The 26,500-nt window shown below is 46.6% G+C and overlaps 2 protein-coding genes across 5 annotated transcripts in view; one reads left to right on the top strand and one right to left on the bottom strand.

The window, feature by feature from the left end:
- The window catches only part of Lsm11 (U6 snRNA-associated Sm-like protein LSm11), a 41,735-nt gene extending 37,466 nt beyond the window's left edge, over positions 1-4,269 (top strand). Inside the window, exon 5 of the mRNA XM_076212106.1 lies at positions 2,560-4,269. Within this exon, the coding sequence (XP_076068221.1) occupies positions 2,560-3,311 (752 nt within the window). The 3' untranslated portion in view covers positions 3,312-4,269. The remainder of the gene's footprint in view (positions 1-2,559) is intronic.
- Positions 1-26,500, bottom strand: part of LOC143040729 (uncharacterized) — a 316,050-nt gene that overhangs the window by 283,099 nt on the left and 6,451 nt on the right. For all 4 annotated transcript variants that reach the window (XM_076212105.1, XM_076212102.1, XM_076212103.1 and 1 more), the window contains exon 2: positions 5,112-5,157. The gene's annotated coding sequence lies outside the window, so the exon portion shown is untranslated. The remainder of the gene's footprint in view (positions 1-5,111; positions 5,158-26,500) is intronic.

Below are 26,500 nucleotides of genomic sequence, written 5' to 3'. Positions count from 1 at the left end.
GGATGACCTTGGCGCCAAACACTCCATGCTGGAGGAGGAACTTGCCGAAGTCGGAATGTGGCACTACTCCCAGTCTGCTGATGAGTGCCAATGGAGGTAATGAGCTGACGATGGTGTGCAGTGCCAACGCGTCTCCAAGGTGACCAAGGACCCTCTGGAACCCCGCGCCTGGAACCCAATCTCCTAATGCGTCAGAACCCTCTTTCGGCCTTCTGGGAATCCTACAGCGCAATTCTGTGCCCTTCGATGATGATTGCAGAACCTTTCGTGGGTGCCCCCGCGGTGCCTTTTGGGGAACGCGTCCCAAGATTCCGAAGCCAAAAGCGGACCCTATGGGCAGCCTCACTGCCCTTCAAGGAGCCAGTATTTGCCTTTCACGGGGCCTCAAGTCCCTCTCCAAACGATCCAAGAACTCCAAATGAACCTCAAAATATTCCGCAGGACTGTAGGACCCTTATAGCACACCGAAAGGATATCCCAATACGATGTCGTACGAGACCCCATTACGACCCATCGGACCTCCTACAAATCGTGCCAGGACTCTCTCCGCCCTTGCAGACCTGAATACGTTCTCTACAACCTTTATATAACACGCAAACAGGCCCAGACGCTCTCCTCTCCCCGTCATCTGTGGTACTGCGGTGCCAGTAGACAACCACGGGAGTGTTACCATCACTCCCCAACACTGACACCAGTAGAACAAACACCATGCTATAACCATCTTCACCCTGATACCATTACCACCACCACTACTATATCATTTCGTTGGGATATGACCACTATCCTCAGCGCCAGGACTACCGTCGTTGTCATAGTAACCATTACTGTGGACACTGAAAGTAAGAGGAATATTGTCGCAGACATTACGGATGGCCAGCGTCACCACCAGAGCCATGATCACCACCACAACCTTGACTCTCTCTTGCTGCTGCTGCTGCCACGCATAGGATGACCTTGTGTTCGTCGCGTGTGTGTGTGTGTGTGTGTGTGTGTGTGTGTGTGTGTGTGTGTGAGAGAGAGAGAGAGAGAGAGAGAGAAAGGGAGATAGAATATATATGTGTGTGTGTGTGTGTGTGTGTGTGTGTGTGTGTGTGTGTGTGTGTGTGTGTGTGTATGTGTGTGTGGGAGAGAGAGAGAGAGAGAGAGAGATAAAAGGAGAGCGAATATGTGTGTCTGTGTGTGTGTGTGTGTGTGTGTGTGTGTGTGTGTGTGTGTGTGTGTGTGTGTGTGTGTGTGTGTGTGAAAAAGAGAGAGAAAGAGACATCAATTACTATGTGTTCGTGTATGTTCGTTCTCTCCACACAAAAGAAATGACATCTCTGTAATAAGCGGTAAAATGACAGAGCTGCAAGATCGTACCTGCAGATTTATATAAATTATGTGCAATCTAAGTACATGTCCTCGTGGTGTGTGTGTGTGTGTCTGTGTGTGTGTAACCGTGCAATTCACCATGGCTTTGGATCACGTGGTTGATTGGTGATCGACAAGTATTACCCTGCCCAACGAGAGCTCCAAGTTAACATCGTCAGATCTATGGGTACTGCTGTAATCTTACACACTCTCTCTTTCTCTCTCCCTCCCTCCCTCCCTCCCTCCCTCTCTCTCTCTCTCTCTCTCTCTCACACACACACACACACACATACACATACGCACGCACGCGCGCACGCACACACACACATATCCCATTGCGCAAGGGAGACAACAACGGTTTGTACTATTGCGAAGCTTTCACACCCTGAGCAGAGCGCGAACTCTGATCTGTAGCGTAGCAGCCCTCGTAGCTAACCACTACGGCAGCAAGCCGTGTAGTGTGTGTGTGTGTGTGTGTGTCGCATACACAGTTCAATTCTGTGCGGACGCATCAGTAGCAAGACACTACAATTCCCTGAGAGACATCCACACTTGGTGTCACTGGAAGAGAGAGTCGTGCAGAGGGCACTACAAGGTACGTGTAGGTACATGTCAGGAATCTGGACCCAAGGGCGTGTGCTCGTGGGGCCCAGCCAAAGTTGGGGCTTCGATATCCATTTCAGATTCCCGACTCGAGCGCCCGCACCTTAGGCCTGAGTGGTGTCCAACTCCGGTCCGTAGGTGGCCTCGTGGCCCTCGTGGCCCTGTCGGGAAATTTGGTCTTTCCGCGCAATGCCTGAACGCACCAATTTATGCACAACATATCAAACGTTTAAATTTTTGTATGCAAACGTTTTAGGAAAGAATATGTGAAGAAGATGATTTTGTGTGTGTGTGTGTGTGTGTGTGTGTTGTGTGTGTGTGTGTGTGTGTGTGTGTGTGTAGCTTTACAATAGGCACAAAAGTAGGTTTGTGTTCGGAGCACAGGTGGAAAGCCTGTCCTTGTTGACGTCGAGTGCGTAGATGACCACCAGATAATATAATCCACAGGAAACTGATGCTAACAAGCCTCGCGCATGGATACCATTACCAGACGCTTTGTTCCTTTTTCTTGTCGCCAGGCGATTTTTATCAGTTCAGGGTCCTTCCGCAGAGAGAATTAAACACGTTCATTAAGATAATTCTCATTTCCTATTTTCTATTTTTCAGAAGATGACGTTTCTCGTTACGTGAGGGTGGCCGACCTGAGCATCACTGGCGACGGCGACGACGACGAGGATTATCCAGAGACCCAGTGGGAAGATCCCTCCGATCGTAGACAGAAGTCATTCGCCACGATCTGGGGCAGTGGTCCAGAGGCCTCCTCCTCCTCCTCCAGCCAGAGGTGGAGGCCCAGTGAAGGAGGAGCTCGAGGGCGTGGCAGGACCTCTCGGCATTCTCTGGACACCCTTCCTGCCGGGGGAACTGTCGGTGACGATGACGGATCCTTAGGAACGTCAAGATCGTCAAAGAGATCGCGGTCTGGCTCACGGCGACTTGGCGACGGCGAGCGCCAAGGTCGTGATGCGGTGTCTCTCCGTCGAGCTCAACGAAGGCGTCATGAGGAGGAGGAGGAGGAGGAGGACGACTCCAAAAGAGAAAAGGGCGAGGACGAGGAGGAAGAGAGGGGTAAAGAAGTGAAGGAGGAGGGAGGAGCCGCGAAGAAGAAGCGTAGGAGGAGGAAGCGGAATGCACCGCAGTTGAGAGAACGACATGTCAACTCTTTGTTCGTCCGAGGTGCGAACGTGGTCCTTGTGGCTTTCGCTCACCCAACAACAGAAGACGTTAACGACGGCGACGGCGCCGCAGCAGGGAACCTGCCCCAAAGTCATGCAACTTCGTTTTCCCGGCAAATGGCGCCGGGGCCTTCGTCGGGAGTCGGGAGGAGCCAAGGGCGACAGACGCCCTTTGAGTATAACTAGCAACTACCCATGTCACGACTACCCTCTCTCTCTTTCTACTTTTCTATCTCTCTCTACTTTTCTCTCTCTCTTTTCTTTTTCACTTTCCCACTCTCTCTCTCTCTCTCTCTCTCTCTCTCTCACACACACACACACACACACACATACACACACAATGTTTTACGCTGTCAGATGTTAAAGTTATCATTTCCGTATGTCTGGCTCACCTGTTCTCGTTGAAAATAGCTTTGTACTGGGCACAATTCGCTCCACATAAAAGAAAAACATCACACATGTACAATTATTAACATAGAGCTAAGTATCTTTCTCAGAAACGGGTAAATTATATAAGGTCAATAGTCCGTTAATTACTAAGGTGAACTCCGACTATCCTGTCTGTTTCTCCCAAGAATTACAACAGAAACAAGTGATTATGACGTAAAAGAAAATATAAAATAAAATTAAACAGAAAATGAAATTTCACTGGAATTGGTCAGGTGAATAACAATCACAAGATAAAAACTTCGAATGTTGTCCTCGTTATGTTTATTGTATTTTATCTTAAATCGCAATAAAGTAATTCAAACGATTTTATTTTAATTGGGTCCCTATTCTACAATTAAAAAATAAACTTACAGAAATCTATCTATGGCCTTTCCTATCTATACCCTATTATGCACATGTGTAAGAGGCTGGTAGAAAGAGGTAGGTTGTTTGTAAATAACAACCCGAGCGAGCTGTCCGAGTCCGCTTTTCAGCTCGAATATATACTTATTGCTGAAATGGCATTCGTTTGTAACCTAAGTGAGAATTATGCAGAGATCCGAGATTATTCCAAGTAAACAATATTTCCGTAAAGGCTTGAAACAAAGAATCTGATTGGTGGAGAAAATTAAATTAGTTCACGAATGTAAGATCACGCCCTTTGGGGAGGATCTTAAATATAAAGTTAAAGATCATTGGACTAAGTAAATGACTATGTTACTGCAAAGCTCACGTAGGATTTTGTGTACGTGCTCTCGGAGGATTTCTTGGTACAACTTCGGAGAGTGCGCTGTATTCTATACCAGAACAGAAGAAATATATTGAAGAATCTGGAGTTTGATTCTCCTAGACAGAAGAGAAGTGGATGATGGGAGTCGAGTCGCCATATCAATAAGTGTGGGCTACAATGATCAAATCTAACATGTTTACAAATGACTACGCGCGCACGCACTAACACACACACACACACACATATACACGCGCGCGCGCGCGCGCACACACACACACACACAAACAAGTCAATGAAACATTACCTACGAATATGATCTAACAGGTTTGAAAGTACTGTTTACACTGAGTGGAGTGTACAGTGTGAATTGGTGGATTGACAAATATACACAGTGGTAGACAATGTCCAAAAACTGACGAGGCTGTAACGTACTTACCACACCACTGAACCCAACCCCAAAGTCGGTCTTGTTATTTGTCTCTATTTAACAGACTTTTTCTCCTTTATAAGCAAGGTATCCAGCCAGATCCTACATCCATCCCTATCCATCCCACTCCCAACCGTCTTTTACCTTAGCTCCTCGTGGATGAGGGGTCATCCCTGGCCCCGCCCACTGTCCGGGAGAGAAACAATGCAGCAAGACACAGAAGCTATTAGGACTGGATAAATCTACTATCAGTTTGTTTCCATGACCCTTACGCTATCAGACATTAAGCGAATATCATACACTCGTTACTAATCAATTAATTCCTACTTATCATCTCACGCGATTAAATTAATATTATGCCCGTGCAGGTATACCTTATGAAAGACTCCTTCAGACTTACCTTGTTAAAAGTGGGACTGCTATTGAAGGCACAAGTTTCTCATAACCTACAAAGAAAAAAAAATGTAGTTAGCGACCGATGTACATAGCCCTAACGAAATGTAACATGTGTTTCAGAGATAGATGGGTGAGTAGATAGGAGGTACTGGATACTGGTTGGTGTGTGTGTGTGTGTGTGTGTATGAAATTATATATGTATGTATGTATATATATATATATATACACACACACACACACACACACACACACACACACACACACACACACACACACACACACAGAAAGTAAATTTTGGGAGCAGGTTTTCAACAACTACATTTCGAGAAAATGCTATGGGTTTGTACTGAAGAAGCACCCCTTAGATGCTCTTCAGGCAGAATTTATTTCCAGATTGATGGCGCTGGCATGGGTAGTCCCCTGGGCGTTTTTATTTGCCCAGGCATACATGTGCCATGTTGAGAACTACGTCCTTTATACTTTAAATCAGAAACAAAAAAATGCATCTTAGATATGTAGACGAGATTTTCGTGGATGTAGGAGGAGAGGCACAACTTGAACAACTTAAAAAGGTGGAAGAAAACTCCTGCTTACGATTCACCGTGGAGAGGAGCGTTGATAATAGAATACCATTTTTGGATGTGTGGGTAGATGGTTCGGAAGGAACATTCACCATAAGCGTTTATAGAAAATCGAGAAACTCCGGAAGATGTGGATGTCCGGTGGGCAAATGACCAGATACCTACACACGATGCCAACTTCTGCATTTCCCTGTCATCTCTTACACTCGTGGATGGAACTGCCATCCTCTCCTTAGATTATACTCCATACATGACCTCGCTTCCACATGTATTAGACCTATTCGTGGACAACTGACCAACATTCTTCATCAGACGGAGACATAATGCCAACTGTAGGTCATCAGTTAGCCCTTGGTCTGGGAGATGACCTGGGACTCAAACTCCTCCGTTGTTTTCTAGTATAAAATCTAATTCTAACAGGAGGAAAGGTTCCCAAAGGCCATTCCTTATAACAAGATATTTTATCTGAATTATGCGGTTATTCATTTGCTACTTTGACTAAAATCGGATTATTTGTCATTAATGTATACAGCAGTATCGGAAGGCACATGATGGAATGAAGATTTGATTAATTTCATTTCCGTACCGTGACAAACACCCGTATCATCGATTTCCCACAGCTTGATACACGCTATTACTTATCTTTAACACACACAAACATAAAGGGAAATTCACATACATACAAAACACCTGCACAACTGCAAGGTTCTGTATAATTCGACCAGGACACCTGTACCACTCAGCTCTCCCTGAGAGTCAGCTGGTGAGCTGCTGACTCCCCCACCCCACCCCCCACCCCCACGTGCAAAATGTGCGGCTCACACAAGGGGATCACGTGTCTCGCCAAGCAACATTGGGTGCCCACTGTCCTCCCCTCACTTTCCTTCCTCCTCCTCCTCCATTCTCCTCCTCCTCATTCCTACTCCCTTCCCCTCCTCTCCTCCTCCTCATTCCTACTTCCTTCCCCTCCTCTCCTCCTCCTCATTCCTACTTCCTTCCTCTCCTTTCCCTCCTCCTCATTCCTATTCCCTTCCCCTCCTCTCCCTCATTCCTACTTACTTCCCCTCCTCCTCCTCCTCCTCATTCCTACTTCCTTCTCCTCCCCTCCCTCCTCCTCCTCCTCCTCATTTCTGCTCTCTTTCCCTTGTTCTTCCTCCTCTATATTTGCCTCTTTTATTCTACTGGTCTCCCCCTTCCTCTTTTTCTTCCAGTTTCTACTCCTTTGCCTCTTCCTTTCTTGCTCTTTATATCCACTCTTCTTCTTGGTTTCGTCCTCACCTCCTCTCTTCTGAGGGCCCATTCCCGTGCTTGCCTTAAAGCACTGACTTAGAGATGACAAGAAGAAGGCACAGGAAAACCAATTACGGGGCGCCATAGCGGTAACGACAAAGAATAACAATGACTAAAGAAGGACAACCTCAACAGCGATGGTTAATGTGTGTGCGGGCGCGTGCGTGCTTGAGTGTGTGTGTGTGTGTGTGTGTGTGTGTGTGTGTGTGTGTGTGTGAGTGCGCGCGCGTGTGTGTACAAAAAATATATTGCATTCCCTTCCCTTGTGCTTTGTGTTCACTCCCCCATCCTTTCCTTCCCCCTTTCCATGCGTTCCCTTATTCTCCCATTGCCTTCCCATTTCCTACTCCTTCTCCTCCCCATCCCCACCCCTTTGTTCTTTCTTCTCCGAAAGTCTTTGTCTAGACCTACGTCTCCTTCCTTCCCCTCTCCCCTCGGTGTTGTCTTCTCCTCTTCCTCCTCCTCCTCCACTCCTCTCTTCCCCCTCCTCTCACTCTCACTCTCTCTTTCGGTTTCTCCTTCTCCATCTTTCTCTATTTCTCCTTTTCCACATCTCTTCTCTCCCCCGCTCTTCTCTCTCTCCCTCTCGGTTTCTCCTTCATTTCTCTTCTCCCCCACCTCTCTCTCTCTTTCTCTCTCTCTCTCTCTGTTTCACCTTCTCCACCTACCTCTCTTCTCTCCCCCTCCCCTCTCCCTTTCTCTCTTGATTTCTCTTTCTCCATGTCTTCTCTCTCTTTCTCCTCCACCTCTCTTCTCCTAATCTCTCTCTCTCTGTCTCTCTCTTTCTCTTCCTCTTCCCTGCAAGATTCTCCCCTCTTCGTTTCTCTTCCTTTTGTGCTTCCTCTCTAATTTCTACTTCCTCCCGCGCGCGTGCCCCTTCTGTCCACGTTTCCCCTCGGCGCGCCTCTATCCTTCATGTCTCCCCTCTCCACGCTTCCCTAATTCCAAAATGTCTCCCCTCTCGTCTTTATCTCTTCCAAGTTCTCCTCCTGTTCCTCCTCTTTCGCCTTTACTTCCTTCTCTTCCTCCTCCTCACATTCTCCTTTACCGTTTATTCCTCTTCTTCCATTTCATATTCCTATTCTTCTTCTTCCTCCTCCTCCTCCTCCTCACATTGTCATTAACCGTTTCTTCCTCTTCCTCATGGTCATATTCCTCCTCTTTCTCCTTTACTTCCTCCTCCTCCTCCTCACATTCTCCTTTACCGTTTCATCCTCCTCCCCTGTTCATATTCCTCCTCTTCCTCTTTTACTTCTTCCTCCTCCTTCTCCTCCTCCTCCTCCTTACATTCTCCTTTACCGTTTCTTCCTCCTCCCCCTGTTCATATTCCTCCTCTTCCTCTTTTATTTCCCTTCTCCTCCTCTTCTTCCTTCTTCTCTTCGTTGTCCAGCGTTCGTCTGCTTGGTCTTGGGGGTTTTCCGTATCCAACCACGGCGAGTCAACTTCTTCTATCACCTTTACGAATATTCACAAGGTGCATACCAGCTTTCTTCCTCTTCCTCTTCCTCGTCGTCTATTCCTCCTCCTCCTCCTCCACCTCCTCCTCCTCTTCTTCTTCTACATTTAATTCTTCTCTCTCCCTCTCCTCTATCTCTGCAAGCTCCAAACCCTCCATTTCTCCACCCGCCTCTCTCTCTCTCTCTCTCTCTCTCTCTCTCTCTCTCTCTCTCATGTAGGTACTAACGTGCGTATACATACAATACACACAAACATACACGCACACAGATAGGCTGACTTGTGGAATAGTCTGGATAATAAAATGGTCCAGTCAAATAACATAAATGAATTTAAAGCCATGCTCAACCGATGGAGGCATAGAACCACGCACGCGCGCACACTCACAAGCTCATCACAGATGTAATTCTTGTCTTAGGCCGTCTCCTTATCCTAACTTCACACACACACACATACACATACACACACACACACACACACACACACACACACGTTCACAAATCATAGATGTAATTCTTGTCTTAAACCGTCTCCCTGTTATCCCGACTTCATACACGCACACACACATACACGCACGTACATACACACACACAAGCACGCACACACGCACAAACACACACACACACACACAAACGCACACACACATCGTCCACGCCCGTGCTGCTGCAGGTCGCTTGCCTCAGCGTCCTTCCAATAGGACCCCTTTAAGCTTCCTACGGCCTCCTCCCCGTCTCTTCCTATCCTCCTCCTCCTCCTCCTCCTCGTCTCTTTCGTTGCGTCTTATCTCGTCTTCCCGCTGTTGTAACCGCATGAGAATAAGAGTAAGAACGGAGAGGTAAAGGGAAAGGAGTAGAAGAAGGAAAGGGAAGGTAAAGAAGAGCTGGAACAAGAAGAGAGAAACAGGAGACAAAATGAAGACGAGCAAAAGAAGGAGGAGGAAAAGAAGGAGAAAATGAAGAACAGGAGAAATAGGAGGAGGAGGAGGAGAAGAAGGAGGAGGAGAAGATGAAGAAGAGAAGGAGGAGGATAAAAGAGAAGTAGAAGATGGGGCAAGCGCAGTACCAAGCGGCGCGATGTTGCCCCCCTCGCCGTGTTTACCTGCGCCGGTCTCGTGCTCCTGCTGTTGGCCGTCTACTGGGGCACCCCCCCCCCCTCTCTCTCTCTCTCTCTCTCTCTCTCTCTCTCTCTCTCTCTCTCTCTCTCTCTCTCTCTCTCTCGCAAGGTTACGCTAGGCGGCACTGACCACGGTTTCCACGGCTGGGCAACAGCTAAAATCTCTGAATTTCATTAACTAGACTCTGTCTTCTCCGGCCGGCACCGGTAAGATGCTCCCCCGTTGCTTTCCTTGGCCGGCAGATGCCAGAACCTCGAACTCATATGGTAGTAGTTCGACTCCCTTTCTCTCTCTCTCTCTCTCTCTCTCTCTCTCTCTCTCTTTCCCTCTTTCCCTCTCTCTCTCTCTTTCCCTCTCTCCCTGTACCAGGCTATTTTATTTGGGGTCTTGAGTCTCCCCCTTTCTGCTCTCCAGCCCAGACCGTATCTTGTAAGACCCTTTCCCTTCAAAAGGTTCCTCGTCTCCAAGGTGTTGGTCTCTACGGAAGGCCTTCGGGTGGTCTTCCAGTCAAATTTTTGGTTTTCATAAATGAAGACACCGTCTTAGTTCTTTTAACTTATCTATTTATTAGTTTAATTAATTGGTTTATTTTTATTTTCTATCTTTACGAGCGGTCCTCGTACGAAAGCACTTTATTATTTTTTCTTTGGGTGGGGGGGCAGGATTCTTCCTCTCGTTAAGAAATATGGATAAAATATGCGAGAACAGTGCTGCACCAGGTATGAAAACCAAAATTTTGATTCGAAGATTATCAAAAAATCTTCTTCAACGAAAAGGGGTATTTAACCACCATACAGTATGACCAAAAATATTTTTTTTTCTGGTTGACTCCAGCCGATTTTATTCATTACCGTGGCACCCTCGGGCATGAGTCATCACCTCACAACCCCTTCCGTACTGGGTGGCACATTTCCCTATTTATTTTGACTGTCGCCGGGGGGGGAGGGGGGGGGGAAGAGAGTGACGAGTTTCAGTCTTGGCCGTCGATGGTTGTCGACAATGCCGGGCAGATTCTCAAATCCTGAACCTATCGCGACGAGCACGTATGCACACACACACACACACACACACACACACACACACACACACACACACGCACGCACACACACACACGCACGCACACACACACACGCACACACACAATGACAAAACATTAACAGAAGAAACAACAGAATTACAAGCGGAATGGGAGAAGGGGAATTAATACGAAAGAATGAGAAAGGGAAAGAAAAGGAGACAATTATTGCTGTTGCTCAAACCTGCAAATGTCAGTCGTTGATGTGAGACTAAAGTTTGGCAATAAAGACTAACTATTTGGCTTATTCGTCTCATCTCCCCTCCCCCCACCTCCTCCTCCTCCTCTTTGGACTCTCTCCTTATCTCTCTTTTACTGGCTCAGAATTTCTTCATGTCCATCCTCTTTCCCTCTCTCTCTCTCTCTTTCTCTGACGTAAGCCAGCCTCACGTCTCTCGGTCTTCTTATCTCTCTCTATCTCTATCTATCTATCACCCTTTCTCTCTATCATTCTCTAAGACAGCATAGCGTCAGCACCCCCCTCTCTCGCGCTTTCTTTCTTTTTATTCCTTTATTTATCATTCTCTAAGACATTACTTAGTGTCACGTCTCTCTTCTCTATCTTTTTCCCTTTTTATCTACCATTCTCTAAGACATTACTTGGCGTCACGTCTCTCTTCTCTCTTTCTTTCTCTCTCTCTCTCTCTCTGGGACGTAACCATGCGTCACGTGGCCACTTACGCTTCCGCCATAGCAACGCCCCTCCAGAAGAACAACCTTGGAATCTGACGAAGAACAGGCGAACACACCCACGGCGTTGCTGTGGTGACGGCCCTCACTAAAAGACGACCACTATTATCATCACATAACACATCACTTTCCTTTATCTTCACAGGTTACAATCCTATCACTTAACAGCTGACGCTAACGCTTAAGTAATGAGGTATTTGTTACAACCGTTGCACGGGCACTTGTTGTCACTTTGAGTGCAAGCGTGAATTTTGCGTTTGTTAATTTCTGTATGGTGGTAGACACCGACTCTCTCACCATCTCTTCCATCACTATGGTAGGTTGGCTGCCATATTTCAGTCACTCACAAACCTCATAACCACAAAATAAGACAACAACCACAACACATTATTTCTTGGGGCGTGACCCAGTGAACAGTTCCATCGAGAAACTCACCTTTAACAACCCACGGTAATTACTACACTTTTGTTTACAACCGCTCCAATGATACCACACAAGCAACTACGGACAACAACCCTACCACATGGCCTACGATCTCCTTCCCCACCCTACCACAACCACATCAGTATGCCTCCACCACCACGATGCCACAACCTTGCCACCAGACCTACAATCACGTGGCTAAGTTAAAGCTGAAGTTCCCGTCGCTCTTGCTTTCGCTGGCTCCTTTCCATCCTCCGCCGCCCTTCTCTCTCTCTCTCTCTCTCTCTCTCTCTCTCTCTCTCTCCCTCGATCGACGCAACAGACCCCACTTCTCTTTGTTTCTCTTTGTCCCCGTGTTCCACCCTACACCTAACGTGGACCTCACCCTCAGCCTATTATCCACAAGCCCCAAGGTTCCTCAGCCAGAACAATCCTTAGCTCATCACGAACTATCCTCAAGATAATATCGAACTATCCACGAACGTCTTCGACCGTCTTCCAAAATCTACTCATCACCTTAGGAGACTCCCATCACCTCTTCACCTTAGAGGGCTCCCACTCCTTGGGGGATTCCCATCACAAATGCACAGTCCCTTCCTACTTCTCCTCCCCCTCCTCCTCCCTCCCTCCCACTCTCTTCCTATGATGCTTCTTCCGCGAAGACCTACTTGATTACCTGTTAGTCTCCTTTCGCGGACATAGTACTTCCGCCTCTTAAACTCCATTTCCTTTTTTTCAGAAATCCTTGTTTACGTAAAGAGTAAAAGAGAAAGAACAGTGAGGTTGGAAGAGGTGAAACAAAGAGGGAAGAGGGAAGAGTGAGAGAGACAGAGAAAGAGAGAGAGAGAGAGAGATAGAGAGAGAGAGAGAGAGAGAGAGAGAGAGAGAGAGAGAGAGAGAGAGAGAGAGAGAGAGAGAGAGAGAGAGAGAGAGAGAGAGAGAGAGAGAGAGAGAGAGAGAGAGAGAGAGAAGCGTCGGCGAGGGAAAGTAGAGAAGGGAAGAGGGAGAAAATGAATTCACTACTGTCATGCATCACCTCCCCCTCCTCCTCCTCCTCCTCCTCCTTGTTCTTTTCCTTCCCTTACCCTTCTACATTGGCACACGAACGCAGACGAGCCTCCTAGTCTTGCACAAGGTCACCCTTAGGTCGAGAACCACCTAGGCCTCACCCCCCTCCATACCCTCCCACCTCCTCCTCTACGATCACCAGCAGACCCAAGCTTCTTAAGAACATACAGTGACAATTCTGGGGTTTCAAAAGAAGAATTTTGCTCGCGAGTGCACGCACACACAGACAGACGGCTAACCCTCGCGTCTTGACCTACAAAATCGCGAGGAGGAGCTACGTGAGTCGAGGGCGAGGTCAGTCTCTGGTTGCGGCCTTCGCACTCCGGGTTTAAGCTCTCTACCTCCTCCTCCTCCTCCTCTTTAAGTCACCTTAAGTCTACCATTGGAGTGTTTACATTGATGTCCGCTCCCGGTCAAGTCACAAAACGCACTGGAAAGCGCAAGTCAGAAAGTGTAAATACGTGTGTGTGTGTATGTGTGTGTGTGTGTGTGTGTGTGTGTGTGTGTGTGTGTGTGTGTGTGTGTGTGTGTGTGTGTGTGTGCGCGCGCGCGTACACGCGTTCTTAAGAGTATCGAACTTCATAATCATAACAACGGGTAACACATGGCATGTTGTAGGTCAGGGAAGGAATGAAAATGAAAATTTTGTCCAATGGAGTCTGCACCACCGACCTCGCAAAGGGGGTCAGAAACCACCAGAAGGACGAAGACTGCTATGCACACAAGGAATGAACTTCAGTGAGTGAGAAACGTGAGAACGGGAGACCCCGAAGGGTAGAGACTTCAGAGGGAGGGTGGAAGTGGTGGTGGTGGGGGCAAGGCCTCTTGAGGGGCAAAGGCTCAGCTGAGGGGGCAAGAGAATAGTCACGTGCGCGCGGTGTGCTCCCCCCGTGACTCCAGCAGCACGCGTCCCGTCCCCCTCCTCGCCTCTCCTCCTCCCCTCCACATCTTAAACCCTCACTCCTCCATCCTCCCCACGTCTTACCATCCCTTCCACACTCCCTCACAACTTACCTCCCCACAGCTACTCCTCTTAATATTCTTCTTCTTCATCTCCATTTCTCTCCTTCAAATATTGTTCGCATTCTTCAAGATCTCCTTTTCGTTTGTATTGTATTTAGTACCTTCACCGTGTTATGCTCCTCCACCACCTCCTTCCCCTCATCCTCCACCACATCCTCCCCTCCTCCTCCCCCTCCTCCTCCACCACCACCTCCCCTCCTCCTCCACCACCTCCTCCACCTCTAAAGGCTATTCCCCTCTTATCCCACATTTACCCACAGATGCCTACATTGTAATCAAGGGCTCGTATACAGGGCAATATATTTTCCAGAACCAACATATGATACGCCACAATTCTCCAGCATACAGCCGTGCATATATCCAATATCCATTATTGTTTAACCATTAATGAGATCAAATTGGATGCAAGGCATCAACATGAACGAAATTCAGTGTATCCGACCGAAACCATACACACATACGTATACGATTTAAAGGAGATATTCAAATATAATCGTTTGAGTGTGCACACAATCACACACGCAAACGTATTAACAAACTATCACGTCTACACAGAGATACATGCAGGAAAGCAAGGTTTTACTTATTAGACAGAATAAATATATACAGCACACACACACACACGCACACAACATACAACGTCATTCAGAGTCATGTTAGATCTATGGAGTCATACAGACGGGACCTCACGAACGTAAGTCTTCACCCGTTGATGAGAATAGGGCAAAATATATATCATCAAGCTGTAGACGTATTGTGGGTTGAAAAATGATGTACAAGACTTAAACATTATACAACAACACGTAAAACGAATAAATTAAAATAAACAAATAAATAAATAAAATAAATAAATAAATAAATAAGCAAATACATCTTCTATCACTCCCATTTTTTCATCCTCCTTTCTTTCTCTAATCCATTCCTCCCTCTCTCCCCCATCTCCCTCTCCTCACCTACATCGCTCCTTTCCCTCTCCCCTCTCCCCACTCCCTGTACCTCACAGCCGGCACGCACGTGATGGGGGAATCCTTTCAGTGGCGTATGTTGTGATGTACATACAATGCTACGTTAACATAAGACACCTCTTGCTCTCCCATCACCCTCTCCCTAACCTCCTTCAACCCTCCAGCATAAGCCTATCCCCTCTCACTTCTCGGCTACTGGCCCCGGAAATTACCGGACCTAACCCTTCCCCCAACACCCAGTACCCTAACCCTGTGTTGTAGGACTGCCAAGGCAAGTGGCAGTCACCGGAGTCGGATTTGGATCCAGGTGGCAAGATAGAAACCAAAGCGCCACTTGAGATGTCCACTTGGAAGAAAATGGGATACTAGCGGACCAAAACCACCGTTTTCTTCAGCCTTTAGTAATTCCCTCGTCTACCAAATACACAAGCAAATATTAAACAAATACGCAAATGACAAACAAAACATAAACACGAACAATAGATAAATGAATAAATGAATAAATGATAGAATAAATATCATGAGGGTAACAGTACTTGAGTGCGAGACTGTACGGCCATACAGATCACAGCCAAGTGAGTAAATGAGTAAAGATGAACCGGAGAGCTTTCTGATGAGAAACCTATTCAGACGAGGCGGAGAACCGCGAACAGGATATCCCACACCGTAAGCACCCACCTACCCACCCACACACACACACACACACACACACCAAAAACACACACACACACACCCGGAGTGCTCACACAAATGCACACATTCAGAATTACCAGTGACAATGTAAAAACGCACAGCCATTATAAAATGCACAAATCATGCACAAAGCCACAACGCCTGTAATGCGAAAGAACTTGTACATATTATCCCTGACGAGAAAATGACTACCACGCGAACTTGCGTGCACACACACACACACATAACTCCCCGCCCACGAGTTGGAGTAGTGCGCTTCGAGTCGTTACTCCAACTCTCGTGGGCGGGGAGTTGGGTGTGTGTGCGTGTAAGGTATAGCATTACCCATAAATCGGTCATACGAGCTCTGAGCTCTCTTCCAAAGACCAAGGTGAATCACATAAAAAATTGTGGTTAAATAACGTATTGGCACACATACACAAGGAAGTGCTAAGACACAGACAAAAGTAGATAAAACATCCAGCATTCAATTCTAATCATCTTAGCTTATTAACATGAAAGGAAAAGGGGACAAATTGTTCAATCGGTCATGTAAACAAGATTACTTATATGATCAGTTAGGAATGCCCTATGTCATTCTGTGTGTGTGTGTGTGTGTGTGTGATTCATCATGGTCTTGGATCACGTGTTGGACTAGTGATCGACAGCTATTTCACTCCCGGAAGAGAACTCAGAGCTCATATATGACCGATCTATGGGCAATGCTGTGACCTTACACGCACACACATCCAACTCCCCGCCCATGAGAGTTTGAGTAACGACTCGCAGCGCAGCGGTACTGACATTATTTCAGCCCTGGGCGGGATTCAAACCCGGACCGCCGTAGTGGCAGCCAGGAACTCTACCAACTGCGCCACGAGTTGTGTGTGTGTGTGTGTGTGTGTGTGTGTGTGTGTGTGTGTGTGTGTGCGTGCGTGTGTGTGTGCGCGCGCGTGTTTATATTTACCTAGTTGTATTATACGGGAAGGGGAGCTATGCTCGTAGTAACCCGTCTTTGTATCTTTCAGCATCTAGTTTGTGTGTGTGTGTGTGTGTGTGTGTGTGTGTGTGTGTGTGTGTGTGTGTGTGTGTGTGTGTGTGTGTGTGTGTGTGTGTGTGTGTGTGTGTGTGTGTGTGTGTGTGTGTGTGTGTGTGTGTGTGTGTGTGCGTGCATGTGCGAGCGCGGGCGCGCGCGAGCGCCTGCCAACGACCTAAGGATCTCCAAGGCCGTTATCCTTCCTACCACACTTGCCAGACGGCCTTGTGGGCTCCCGGCCCAAGGCCCAAATCCACAAGTACTCCTCCGCCATGACGTCACAAAGGCGGTGTACTGGGCCGCTCAACTGGCCTAGTCTTTAAAACTGACACTAGCAGCTTCTATTTTATTCATAACAATTAATTCCGTTGCTGTGTCTTCACCATTGATGCTATTACTATTATTATGTCAACGGGTACTACTATCATCTTATATTATTACTATCACCATTTCCATAACTTTTTTTTTTATTCCTTCTTGTGATGCAAGATTCTTTTCACTGTAAAGGTGAAGTTATTCTCAGTCTCGTGACAAATCCTCTGACAATTAAATGGAGGAGCACTTTCAGGTCGTCCTCTAACCGACTTCTCAAGTGAAGAGAGATTTTCTTCGGTACATGACGAGGTAAGAAGAAAGGAGTGAGCTCCCTCTCGAGTGTATGCCCCTCTCCCTCCCCCCTTCTCTCTCTATCTGTGTGTGTGTGTGCGCGCGCGTGCGTAGTTTTATGTCAGTATAACATTACAGGCCATAAACAGAAAACGTGTGCATTACACATAAACCATGAACATAAAGCGAAGATCACTTGTCCCAGAGAGATAGCCCAGAACCCGACTCCAAGCCCCCGGCTACCGCCAGGTGAGCTTCAATCCACGGCTACTCGGAACAGCTGCCCGCGTTCAACTGCGGCTCACGCGCGCCACGAGGGAGCTGCCAGTTCAGCTGCACACGGAGACCTAAAGCGCGTCGCCTGTGCTTGCTTGCCTGCTTGAAGCGCGCATGCGCACAGGGGCGCGTTCTTTAGACTGCAGAACACACGTACAGATGAACATGCAGACGCTCTCTCTCCCTTCCTCCTTCCCCCTCTCTCTCTCTCTCTCTCTCTCTCTCTCTAATACATGGATGACATGCACATTCAAAGGAGAACACGCATACTCAAACAAAATAAAAAATCATGATACACGAAAGACGTACACACATACACACACACACACACACACACACACACACACACACACACACACATACACACAAATCATGTTTATACACACCTACATATTACAAACATTTTGTAACCCTTATTACGAACAAATACAAACACAGCCGACTGTAAAAATGCGAACATCAACACCCGTATGCTCGTACACAGATACAGATTATCCATATATGCACTTGCATACACGCATAAGCTCCCTCATAAACAACAATTAAAACACACATCACACTAAATCTAAAGACGCAGTTACCCCCTCTGTCTCGCGCAGAACTTCGGCCCTTGCCAGCTTACAGCCAATTGCAACCTTGCAATTGAAAGAGTTACTTCGGGTCCTTATACGCGGCTCCTAGCTTTTGCGACACACAGTACGTCTCCTACCGTGGTGAAGCTATTTGTTATACATTGGAACTTGCCACCACCACCACCTTCCCCACCCTCCCCCCAACGCCTGGATCTTGCCTCTCCACTCTCTTGAGTTTCTTTCCAGGAAACTAACTGGTGCATGACGATATCGTAATTCAGTCACCTGTCGGTATGCTCTTTCTTTGCAAGAAACTTCCTTGCAGTTGTTTGTGCTCAACCAGTGCATGACCCAAAGAAGTCCTGCATGACAGCGTCTACGCCTCCAGGTGTCTCCCCCCAAACCCCTCACGGCCAGAGACAACTACTTTTAAGAGATAATTGCAATTCCAATACAACCTATCTCCTCTTCTACGTCAGCGTGACGTCACACATGGCGTCATGTGACGTAACATCTGGTGCGTCGTTCTTTCCCCGCGGCCAGCTGGTCCTAGCGCGACTTGCACTGCGCAGTGCTTGAACTATGCACTGCTTGCACTGCGCAGAATGTCAACTGTGTGTGCTTCATTTCGCGCATGAGAATTGACGTGGTCACTGTGGTGGTGAAGGGCAGTGGAAACTCTTCTCGTTTCAGACCAATAGCTAACAAAGTGAAACTTTCATTGCAGTGGTTGCACTATCCCACCCCTCCTCTCCCCCTCTCTCTCTCTCTCTCTCTCTCTCTTCTCTCACCTGCACCATCAAATGTCCTCACCATCCCTTGCATGGCATCGAGTCTGGCTACATACTTGCCTAGCACTCAACCGCACATAGTACAAGAACACTCCGCGTGCTTTGTCAATGAGACAAAGCACCACAAGGAACTCGACGACCGGGGCTCGCTGACTAAGGCTCATTTTATACGTATCGACTTTTAGGCGGTGCCGTCCACGACACGACGTCGTGCTTTCATATAACCATGGGTGGACATGGGCGCTTCTACACATCACGACCACGACTACGTATGAAAACGACCATAGACACCCACAGTTATTTAAGAGCACGACGTCGTGTCGTGGACGGCCCATGGCGAAAAATCGACACGTGCGACCACGAGAGAATGAGATGATGCAAACAAAGAGGTTCGTAAGAAGCATTCCAGAAATCTTTAAGTTGAGAGTTCGATCCATGTCTGGATGCGATGTCCAACGCAGGACTCAATAAGCTTAGGCCTTGCAACCAAAAGGGTGATGTTCCAACCCTTATATGTTACTGATAATCCTCAGATTTTTTTGAGATTCCAATGTTGTTACACCGTTACTACTCGGCACGCACTCTCTCTCCCACCCGCCCTCTTTCTCTCTCTCTCTCTCTCTCTCTCTCTCTCTCTCTCTCTCTCTCTTGCTCTCTCTATCTCTAAGATTCTTTTGGCGGTGTGATGGCGGCCTGGACTTAGTGGGATTGTGTAGCCACCATGATGCATTGGCTCCGTACGTCCATCTTGCACGCAATTCATCACTTCCGCATCTCCACAACTGTCTCCCAACTCAGTTGGAGCTTCCTGGGGATCCTGCGTTTGTGTGACTGTGGTCGGATTGATTAGCTCTGTGTATACACCTATGTACATATTTTGCGTGTGTAAGTTTGAATCTTTTATGTGTGTGTGTGTGTTTGTGTATCTATGCACCACAATTTCATTATAGTAATGATGATGTAGCTTTTATTCTATATCCTTTCCAATTACTTTTATTTCCTGCTCTCCACGTAAGGTTCATCACCAGAGATTGGATACTGGGAACAACACTGCTGGAAAGAAGATAGATAGATAGATAGAGAGAGAGAGAGAGAGAGAGAGAGAGAGAGAGAAACAAGTTTGTATAAAAACTATGGGTGGATAAACAACTTACAACAATCATTGCTAACATGAAGAGTCACGTATTTACCTTAAATCCCTTCTGTACAGTTTGGCAATTTTTATATTGTTCTGTCTGCCACCGGGGTATCTTATCCATGTTTGTAGCCCATCATCGGTGGCAAAGGGGACGAAAAAGAAAATATGAATAAAAAAAAAAAAGCTAAAGTGCCGCGAAAAGGAAGAGTGTAGTTCGCTTTCGTAATTCGAATTTGATAACAAATTACGAGATAAAATCAACTTCTGGACCTTGCTAACCAATTTGGCTTGGCGGCACACATCAATGATTTTATTCAAGTTAATGCCACACAAGCCCCCTAACAAAGGGGTTTAGAATAACCTCGATTAACCCATACTCTTGACTAAATTAAAAGCCCCTCACTCGGTACACAGAGCATCAGAATAACAAAAAGGGCTGACGTGTCCAAAGACGGGACCCGACGAGTCTTACCCTAGTCGTCCTGTTGGGCATAACTAGATAAGCATACTTATCGTGAGAGCTGGAGCGCGTGGCCATGTTGATGTTTTATGAATCACATACTCGCTCACCCGAAACCAACTCCACTTCATCTCGTGGTTCGATATTCCGGCCCTCTCGTCTTCTTCCGAAAGCTGAAGATGATTAAAGTATTTTCTTTGTATCGGAGCGTTAGGCACCCGGGAATCACGATATTGTGCCGTGACAATGCACTATGCCGGGTATCATGACTTCACTCTATAATATACATACATATACCCTGTACATATATACATGTACATACACATATACAAATATACATATACATTTACATGTATACATGCACATATGCATATACATATATACATACACATTTACATATACCAGTGGCGGATCCAGGATAAAAATTTGGGGGGGGGGTTGCTAACCTGATTTTTGTAAATGTAGATGACGCTTTGGAGGGGGGGGCTAATCTGAATTTTGTAAATATAGGTGACTCTTTTAAAGAGATGTACTCTGTAGCACAAATACGATGATTTTGAATATAAACTGAAGTGTATGTTCTCACTTTAGTTTTCTCAGAATATTGGGCAAAAGTAATAATCTTACATTTTAAAGATTTAACCTCAATGTGTTGAATATAGTGCCACTAATACTACTTTCTGCCATGTACCTGTGTACACGTGGCAGGTTTCTCGACCTCTACAATGAGGTTATTAAAGAACAAATTTGGGGGTTAGGGGGTCTTCAGCCCCCTCAGCTTCCCCCTGGATCCGCCACCCACTGACATATACGCATAAACCCGCCAGGACTCCTTCACCACGTTGTCTAGTCTTTCGAACTTGAGGTAGTTCCACGTGAAGGTGGACGAACTGGAGAGAAATGAGCCACACGTGTGTACTACAGAGAAAGTACACGCGCGGTGGCGAGAAGGACTTAAAGTACGGGGATGATTGACGCCTGTGTGTGTGTGTGTGTGTGTGTGTGTGTGTGTGTGTGTGTGTGTGTGTGTGTGTGTGTGTGTGTGTGTGTGTGTGTGTGTGTGTGTGTGTGTGTGTGTGTGTGTGTGTGTGTGTGTGTGTGTGTGTGTGTGTGTGTGTGTGTGTGTGTGTGTGTGTGTGTGTGTGTGTGTGTGTGTGTGTGTGTGTGTTTGGTCGACCTGTCCTTACTGACGATAGAGTTTGAAAATCCCAGTTAGAGGGACAACAGGATGTGGGGATTTTCCTAGTTATCTATACACTATACGTTATACAATACACACGCACACACACATACACACACACACACACACACACACACACACACACACACATATATATATATATATATATATATATATATATGTGTGTGTGTGTGTGTGTGTGTGTGTGTGTGTGTGCGTGTGTGTGTGTGTGTGTGTGTGTGTGTGTGTGTGTGTGTGTGTGTGTGTGTGTGTAGGCTACGTCAATGAGAACATTAAACTACTTCATAGCCTTCCTTTCACAAATGGCGTCTCTGAAAGTGTCACTGTCGGAAAGGAAATGAAAGGAGGGGACGACAGGGAAGGGAAAATGGGAGACGAAAGAAAAAGGAGAGAGAAGAGGGTGGGGTGGGGTGGGGGGAGAATAGAAGGGATGGAAATTAACGTGGAAGGGGGCACTACCGTCAACACGACCGCGAATTGGCCCTAAGTGACGTCACACGGTAGACGAATCTCAGCCTCGATGTGACAGACGGAAGTGACGTCATAAAGCTGACCCTGCTCGAGCATCGAGGTCAATGACGTCACGAGGTGGAGCTCGGCCTTGAGGCGAGCAAATGACACATTTGGTCATGACATCGAGCGCCACCCTCCGCCGGCCCTGAGACGTGACGTGACGTGACGTGACGCGTCTGGACGGACGCTTGCACGTCCAGGCCTGAGTGACACCCGGTTGTCCAGGGCGGCGCGGCAAATTTTAGGGCAAATCACAAAACGGTCCTCCTCACCAAACCATGTGGAAGGACGAGAAAGAGCTGGGAAGAGGGAAGGGAGCGGAGGGGATGGGAGGGAAGAAAGAAGAGGAAAGGGTGAGGGGAAGGAAGGGAGAGGGAGAGGAAAGAGAGAAGGAAGGAAAAGGATGGGGAAGGGAGGGGAGGGTATGGTGAGGAGGAATGGGAGGGAAGAGAGAAAGAAGAGGAGAGGGTGATGAGAAGAAAGGGAAGGGAGGAAAGGGGCGGAGAGAGGAGGACATGGAAGGGGAGGGGAGAGGAGGAGATCGAAGGGGAGTGGATGGGAGAGGAGATGGAAGGGGAGTGGAAGGGAAGGGAGGAGAAGGGAGAAGGGGAGGCAAGGGGGAAAGAAGGGGAGAGGGTGAGGGGAATGAAGGGAGAGGGAGAGGAAAGAGAGAAGGTAGGAAAAAATGGGAGGGGAGGGAAGGGGAGGAGAAGAAGGAAGGGGAGAGAGTGATGGGAAGGAAGGGAAGGGAGAGCAGGAAGGGGAAGGAAGAGAGACAGAAGGGGAAAGGGTGAGGGGAAGGAAAGGAGAGGAGAGGAAGAGGAGAAGGAAGGAAATGGAAGAGGAGAGGAGGGGATGGGCAGTGGAGGAGAGAGAAGGGGAGAGGGTGAGGGAAAGGAAAGAAGGAAGGAAGGAAGGAAGGAAGGAAGGGAGTGGAGGGGAGAAGAATGAAGGGAATGGAAGAGGAGAGGAGGGGAGACAAGGGCATACTTGAAGAACAACGCTCCAAGGGGGAGTGAGAATGGAAACACGAGAGACGAATACGAAAGCAAAAGGAGGAGGAAGAGGAAGAGGAGTAAGAAGAAGAGGAGGAGGAGGAAGAAGAGGAAGAGGAAGAGGAGGAAGAAGAGGAGGAGGAAGAGGAGGAAGAAGAGGAAGAGGAAGAGAGGAAAAAGAAAACATGGAAGAGAATGTTGCTGTCAAGGGCTGCTCAAGGCGACGGATGACGTGGTTCATTGTGGCCCGGGGAACTCCCCCCCCACTCCCCCACCCACCCCTCCACCTCCCACAAGTGACGTCGCTTTTGACGTCAGAACTCTCGTCCCACAACGTCACCCATTCGACCTTATGACGTCGTCATCTCGCGTTCCAAGGCGCCGTTCTCCAAGTTTCAAATGTCTCACAAAGACATTGGAGTCTTCGAGAGTATATGTCGGAGTACTTTCGCTCTATGAGGGCTGTAGAAAAGATGATGCAGGATTTTTCTCGGTAACATAAATTACTCATAAGTAATAAACGGTTGGTAATTAACACTCAAATCTGATTACATCAAAGGGGCACTAAAAAAAAAAAAAAAAAAAAAAAAAGACGTCGTCATTGTTCAAGGACAGCTCCCCACGACATCAGTGCTTATGCTATGAATCAAGCCCATTATTATATCAGGTGTTAGTGAACACAAGCTAGATATATGTTGTCGCTGGGACATCTGTCATTCGTTATCTCTGTGATGATACAAATGTTAATTTTACGGGTCTTTGGGTGATGTCACATAGCATTAGGTTTTTTTGTGGAGCGCACCTACACAAAAGCTAACATTTGTAGTCGTACACAAAAAAGAAAAAAGGCGAAAAAAACATTTACGCGTGATGGATAAGGATGACAGATCATGGTAAGGGACATGGAACTGCCTTGTGTAGGCCTTATGGTCTCCTGCAGTCTCGTTCTTATGTTCTTATGTCATTGGTGTATCTCCCGCGTTCAGTTATATAGAAATAGGATATACAGAGCATAATCTAATATTTAATGAATATAGCTATGTAAGTGCAAAGAGACACACGCACGTGGGAACTCCCACAACACAAAGAATATATTTTCAGCCACACAATGAGCATATTCTTACACTCACACACACACACACACACAAACACACACACACACACACACAGTCACATGCATACACAATTGTTCTGTGATATTTACAGATGGACTTTATACATAATACTATTTCATTTTTACCACCGTGATATTACAATGGTCAATGCAAAAACTACTGGGACGCTTGTATGTACGGAGCTGTACTAGTGATGTAAGCATAGAGCTGAGGGACAGAAAGACAGACAGAGAGGTAGATAGATAGAGAGAGAGCAAAGAGAGAGAGAGAGAGAGAGAGAGAGAGAGAGAGAGAGAGAGAGAGAGAGAGAGAGAGAGAGAGAGAGAGAGAGAGAGAGAGAGAGAGAAAGTGATGGTTGGGGATTGTTTTCATGTCTTGCAATGTTTATGAGCTGCAAAATAGCGGTACATAGGTATATATACTGTGCTAAGTCCTAACTTAAACAAAATTAGCATCTTCAATGGTGCATACTCGTACATACGCCCTTCAAGTGATGCATGTCAACACCCAATAAACATTCAACATTGAGTCTAAAACCTCAATCGAGCACATACATGATTAGTATTCAATACACACTATATGTACGTGTATACCTATACAATGTCCAGGGTGTACACAGATGACTCAATTATGTATGTACGTGGTCAAAGGCCTTGAACAAAGATGACTGCATGGATATTACACATAGATCATAACTGTGTATACACACACGAAAGAGCCGCACACTCATAGTTCAAATGTGTACGAACATTTCGATCCAATCTAGCACGATAAAGTTTGTTATAAAATGACAAATTATTTACAGACATGCACATACAGTTTATGTACGGTAAGTACATACAGTTACAAGGTCCTATAGGCTAAACATGCAACATATGTCATGATAACATTCGTTATATACAAACATAACTTGAATGTAGTTTCCATAAACGTATATACTGTGGCTTTACAAAAAAAAAAAAATACCAGCTCACTTACTTTCCATTTTTTTTAGAACTTACACACGTCAGCGAAATGTTATTTTGCCGTTTTCTTCACATACCAACTCCACCCAGAATTATTTTGTGGTTTTGCATGGAGTCCATGCATATCGTAATGCGTTTGATGGTTCGGGATCATTACATGACGGTACATCATAATAACAACATATATAGGGCGGAGGTAGTCTAGCGGAAGCACAGTTTCCGTCGTAATTTTGAAATTACAACCACATCACATCTTGGGGTATCCAGCAGCAGCAGCAACAATATTAACAACAACAACAGTAACAACAATGATAACATTCACAACAACAACAACAACAGCAACAACAACAACATAAGCCTATAGAAGGGGATCTGTGACTTTTAGAGAAAGATACTTTTATCATTCGACTACATAAAGATGCATAAAAACTCAAGATCGAGTACAACAAGGCGATACCATTTCATCTAAATTATTTACAGCTTAACCCGAAGCGATTTTCAGAACTGAATTGGGAAGGGAAAACTTTGGACATTAATGAGGAATATCTTAATTACTGAGCTATCTGTCTATATAACTATATACCAAGACTTCTTCCCTCTTATAAGAGGGGTAGCCAGCCAAGGCATACACCCACCCCCACTCCCATCAACTGAGTTACGTTCATAAACACATAACAAAAAAAAAATCTAATATACTATGCACATGTGGGTTCGACTCCTGCACTCCTCTCCGATTCCCAGAAGTGACTAATACCTGCCTCCAGGGTTCCAATCGCATAATAGGGCAAAGGTGACGTTCGACCGCAGCTACTCAGCGCCTCCTGTCGTAGCCTCCTCACCTTCTTTTAACACTTTCCCAAAGACGAAGAGGGAGTTATGACGCCCTTGGAGTTCCTTCTTCGAGTCCTTCCTTGAATGAGTCAACCTTGGACTCTCAAAAGAATCCTCCACCATTGCTTCTCTCCCAGCGAGGACTCGAAACCCTTCCGTGGCGAATGGGTTAAACCCAATAAGTCTTTCAGGGCGTTTTCCGCCAATGTAGACTTGGTATCAGAAAAAAAAATCCCTCCAATTACTTACATATCTAGCTCGTACACGATTGCGGTAGACTAAGGACCCCCCCCCCAAAAAAAAAAAAAAAAAATGGTTCTGCTGAAATATCTCTGGCCCGTTATATCCGGTCCCGTTCCACCCAGCGAGTATCATCCTGACCCAGAACCGGGGTCACGGGAACGGGTAGATCTCCCCGTGTGTGCGACAGTCCCCGCATATAGGATAACTTCAGAACAATTTTGGTAATTATTTGAAGGGTAGACTTCAGCCTCGACGTCAGTCGTCTATGGCAATAAAAAGAAATCTTTAAAATGTG

Source organism: Oratosquilla oratoria, chromosome 29, assembly GCF_046742065.1.
Source record: "Oratosquilla oratoria isolate Oo_2021 chromosome 29, ASM4674206v1, whole genome shotgun sequence".
Taxonomy (NCBI): domain Eukaryota; kingdom Metazoa; phylum Arthropoda; class Malacostraca; order Stomatopoda; family Squillidae; genus Oratosquilla; species Oratosquilla oratoria.
The sequence above is the reverse complement of the archived record's forward strand: the minus strand, read 5'-3'. Positions and strand labels throughout refer to the sequence as shown.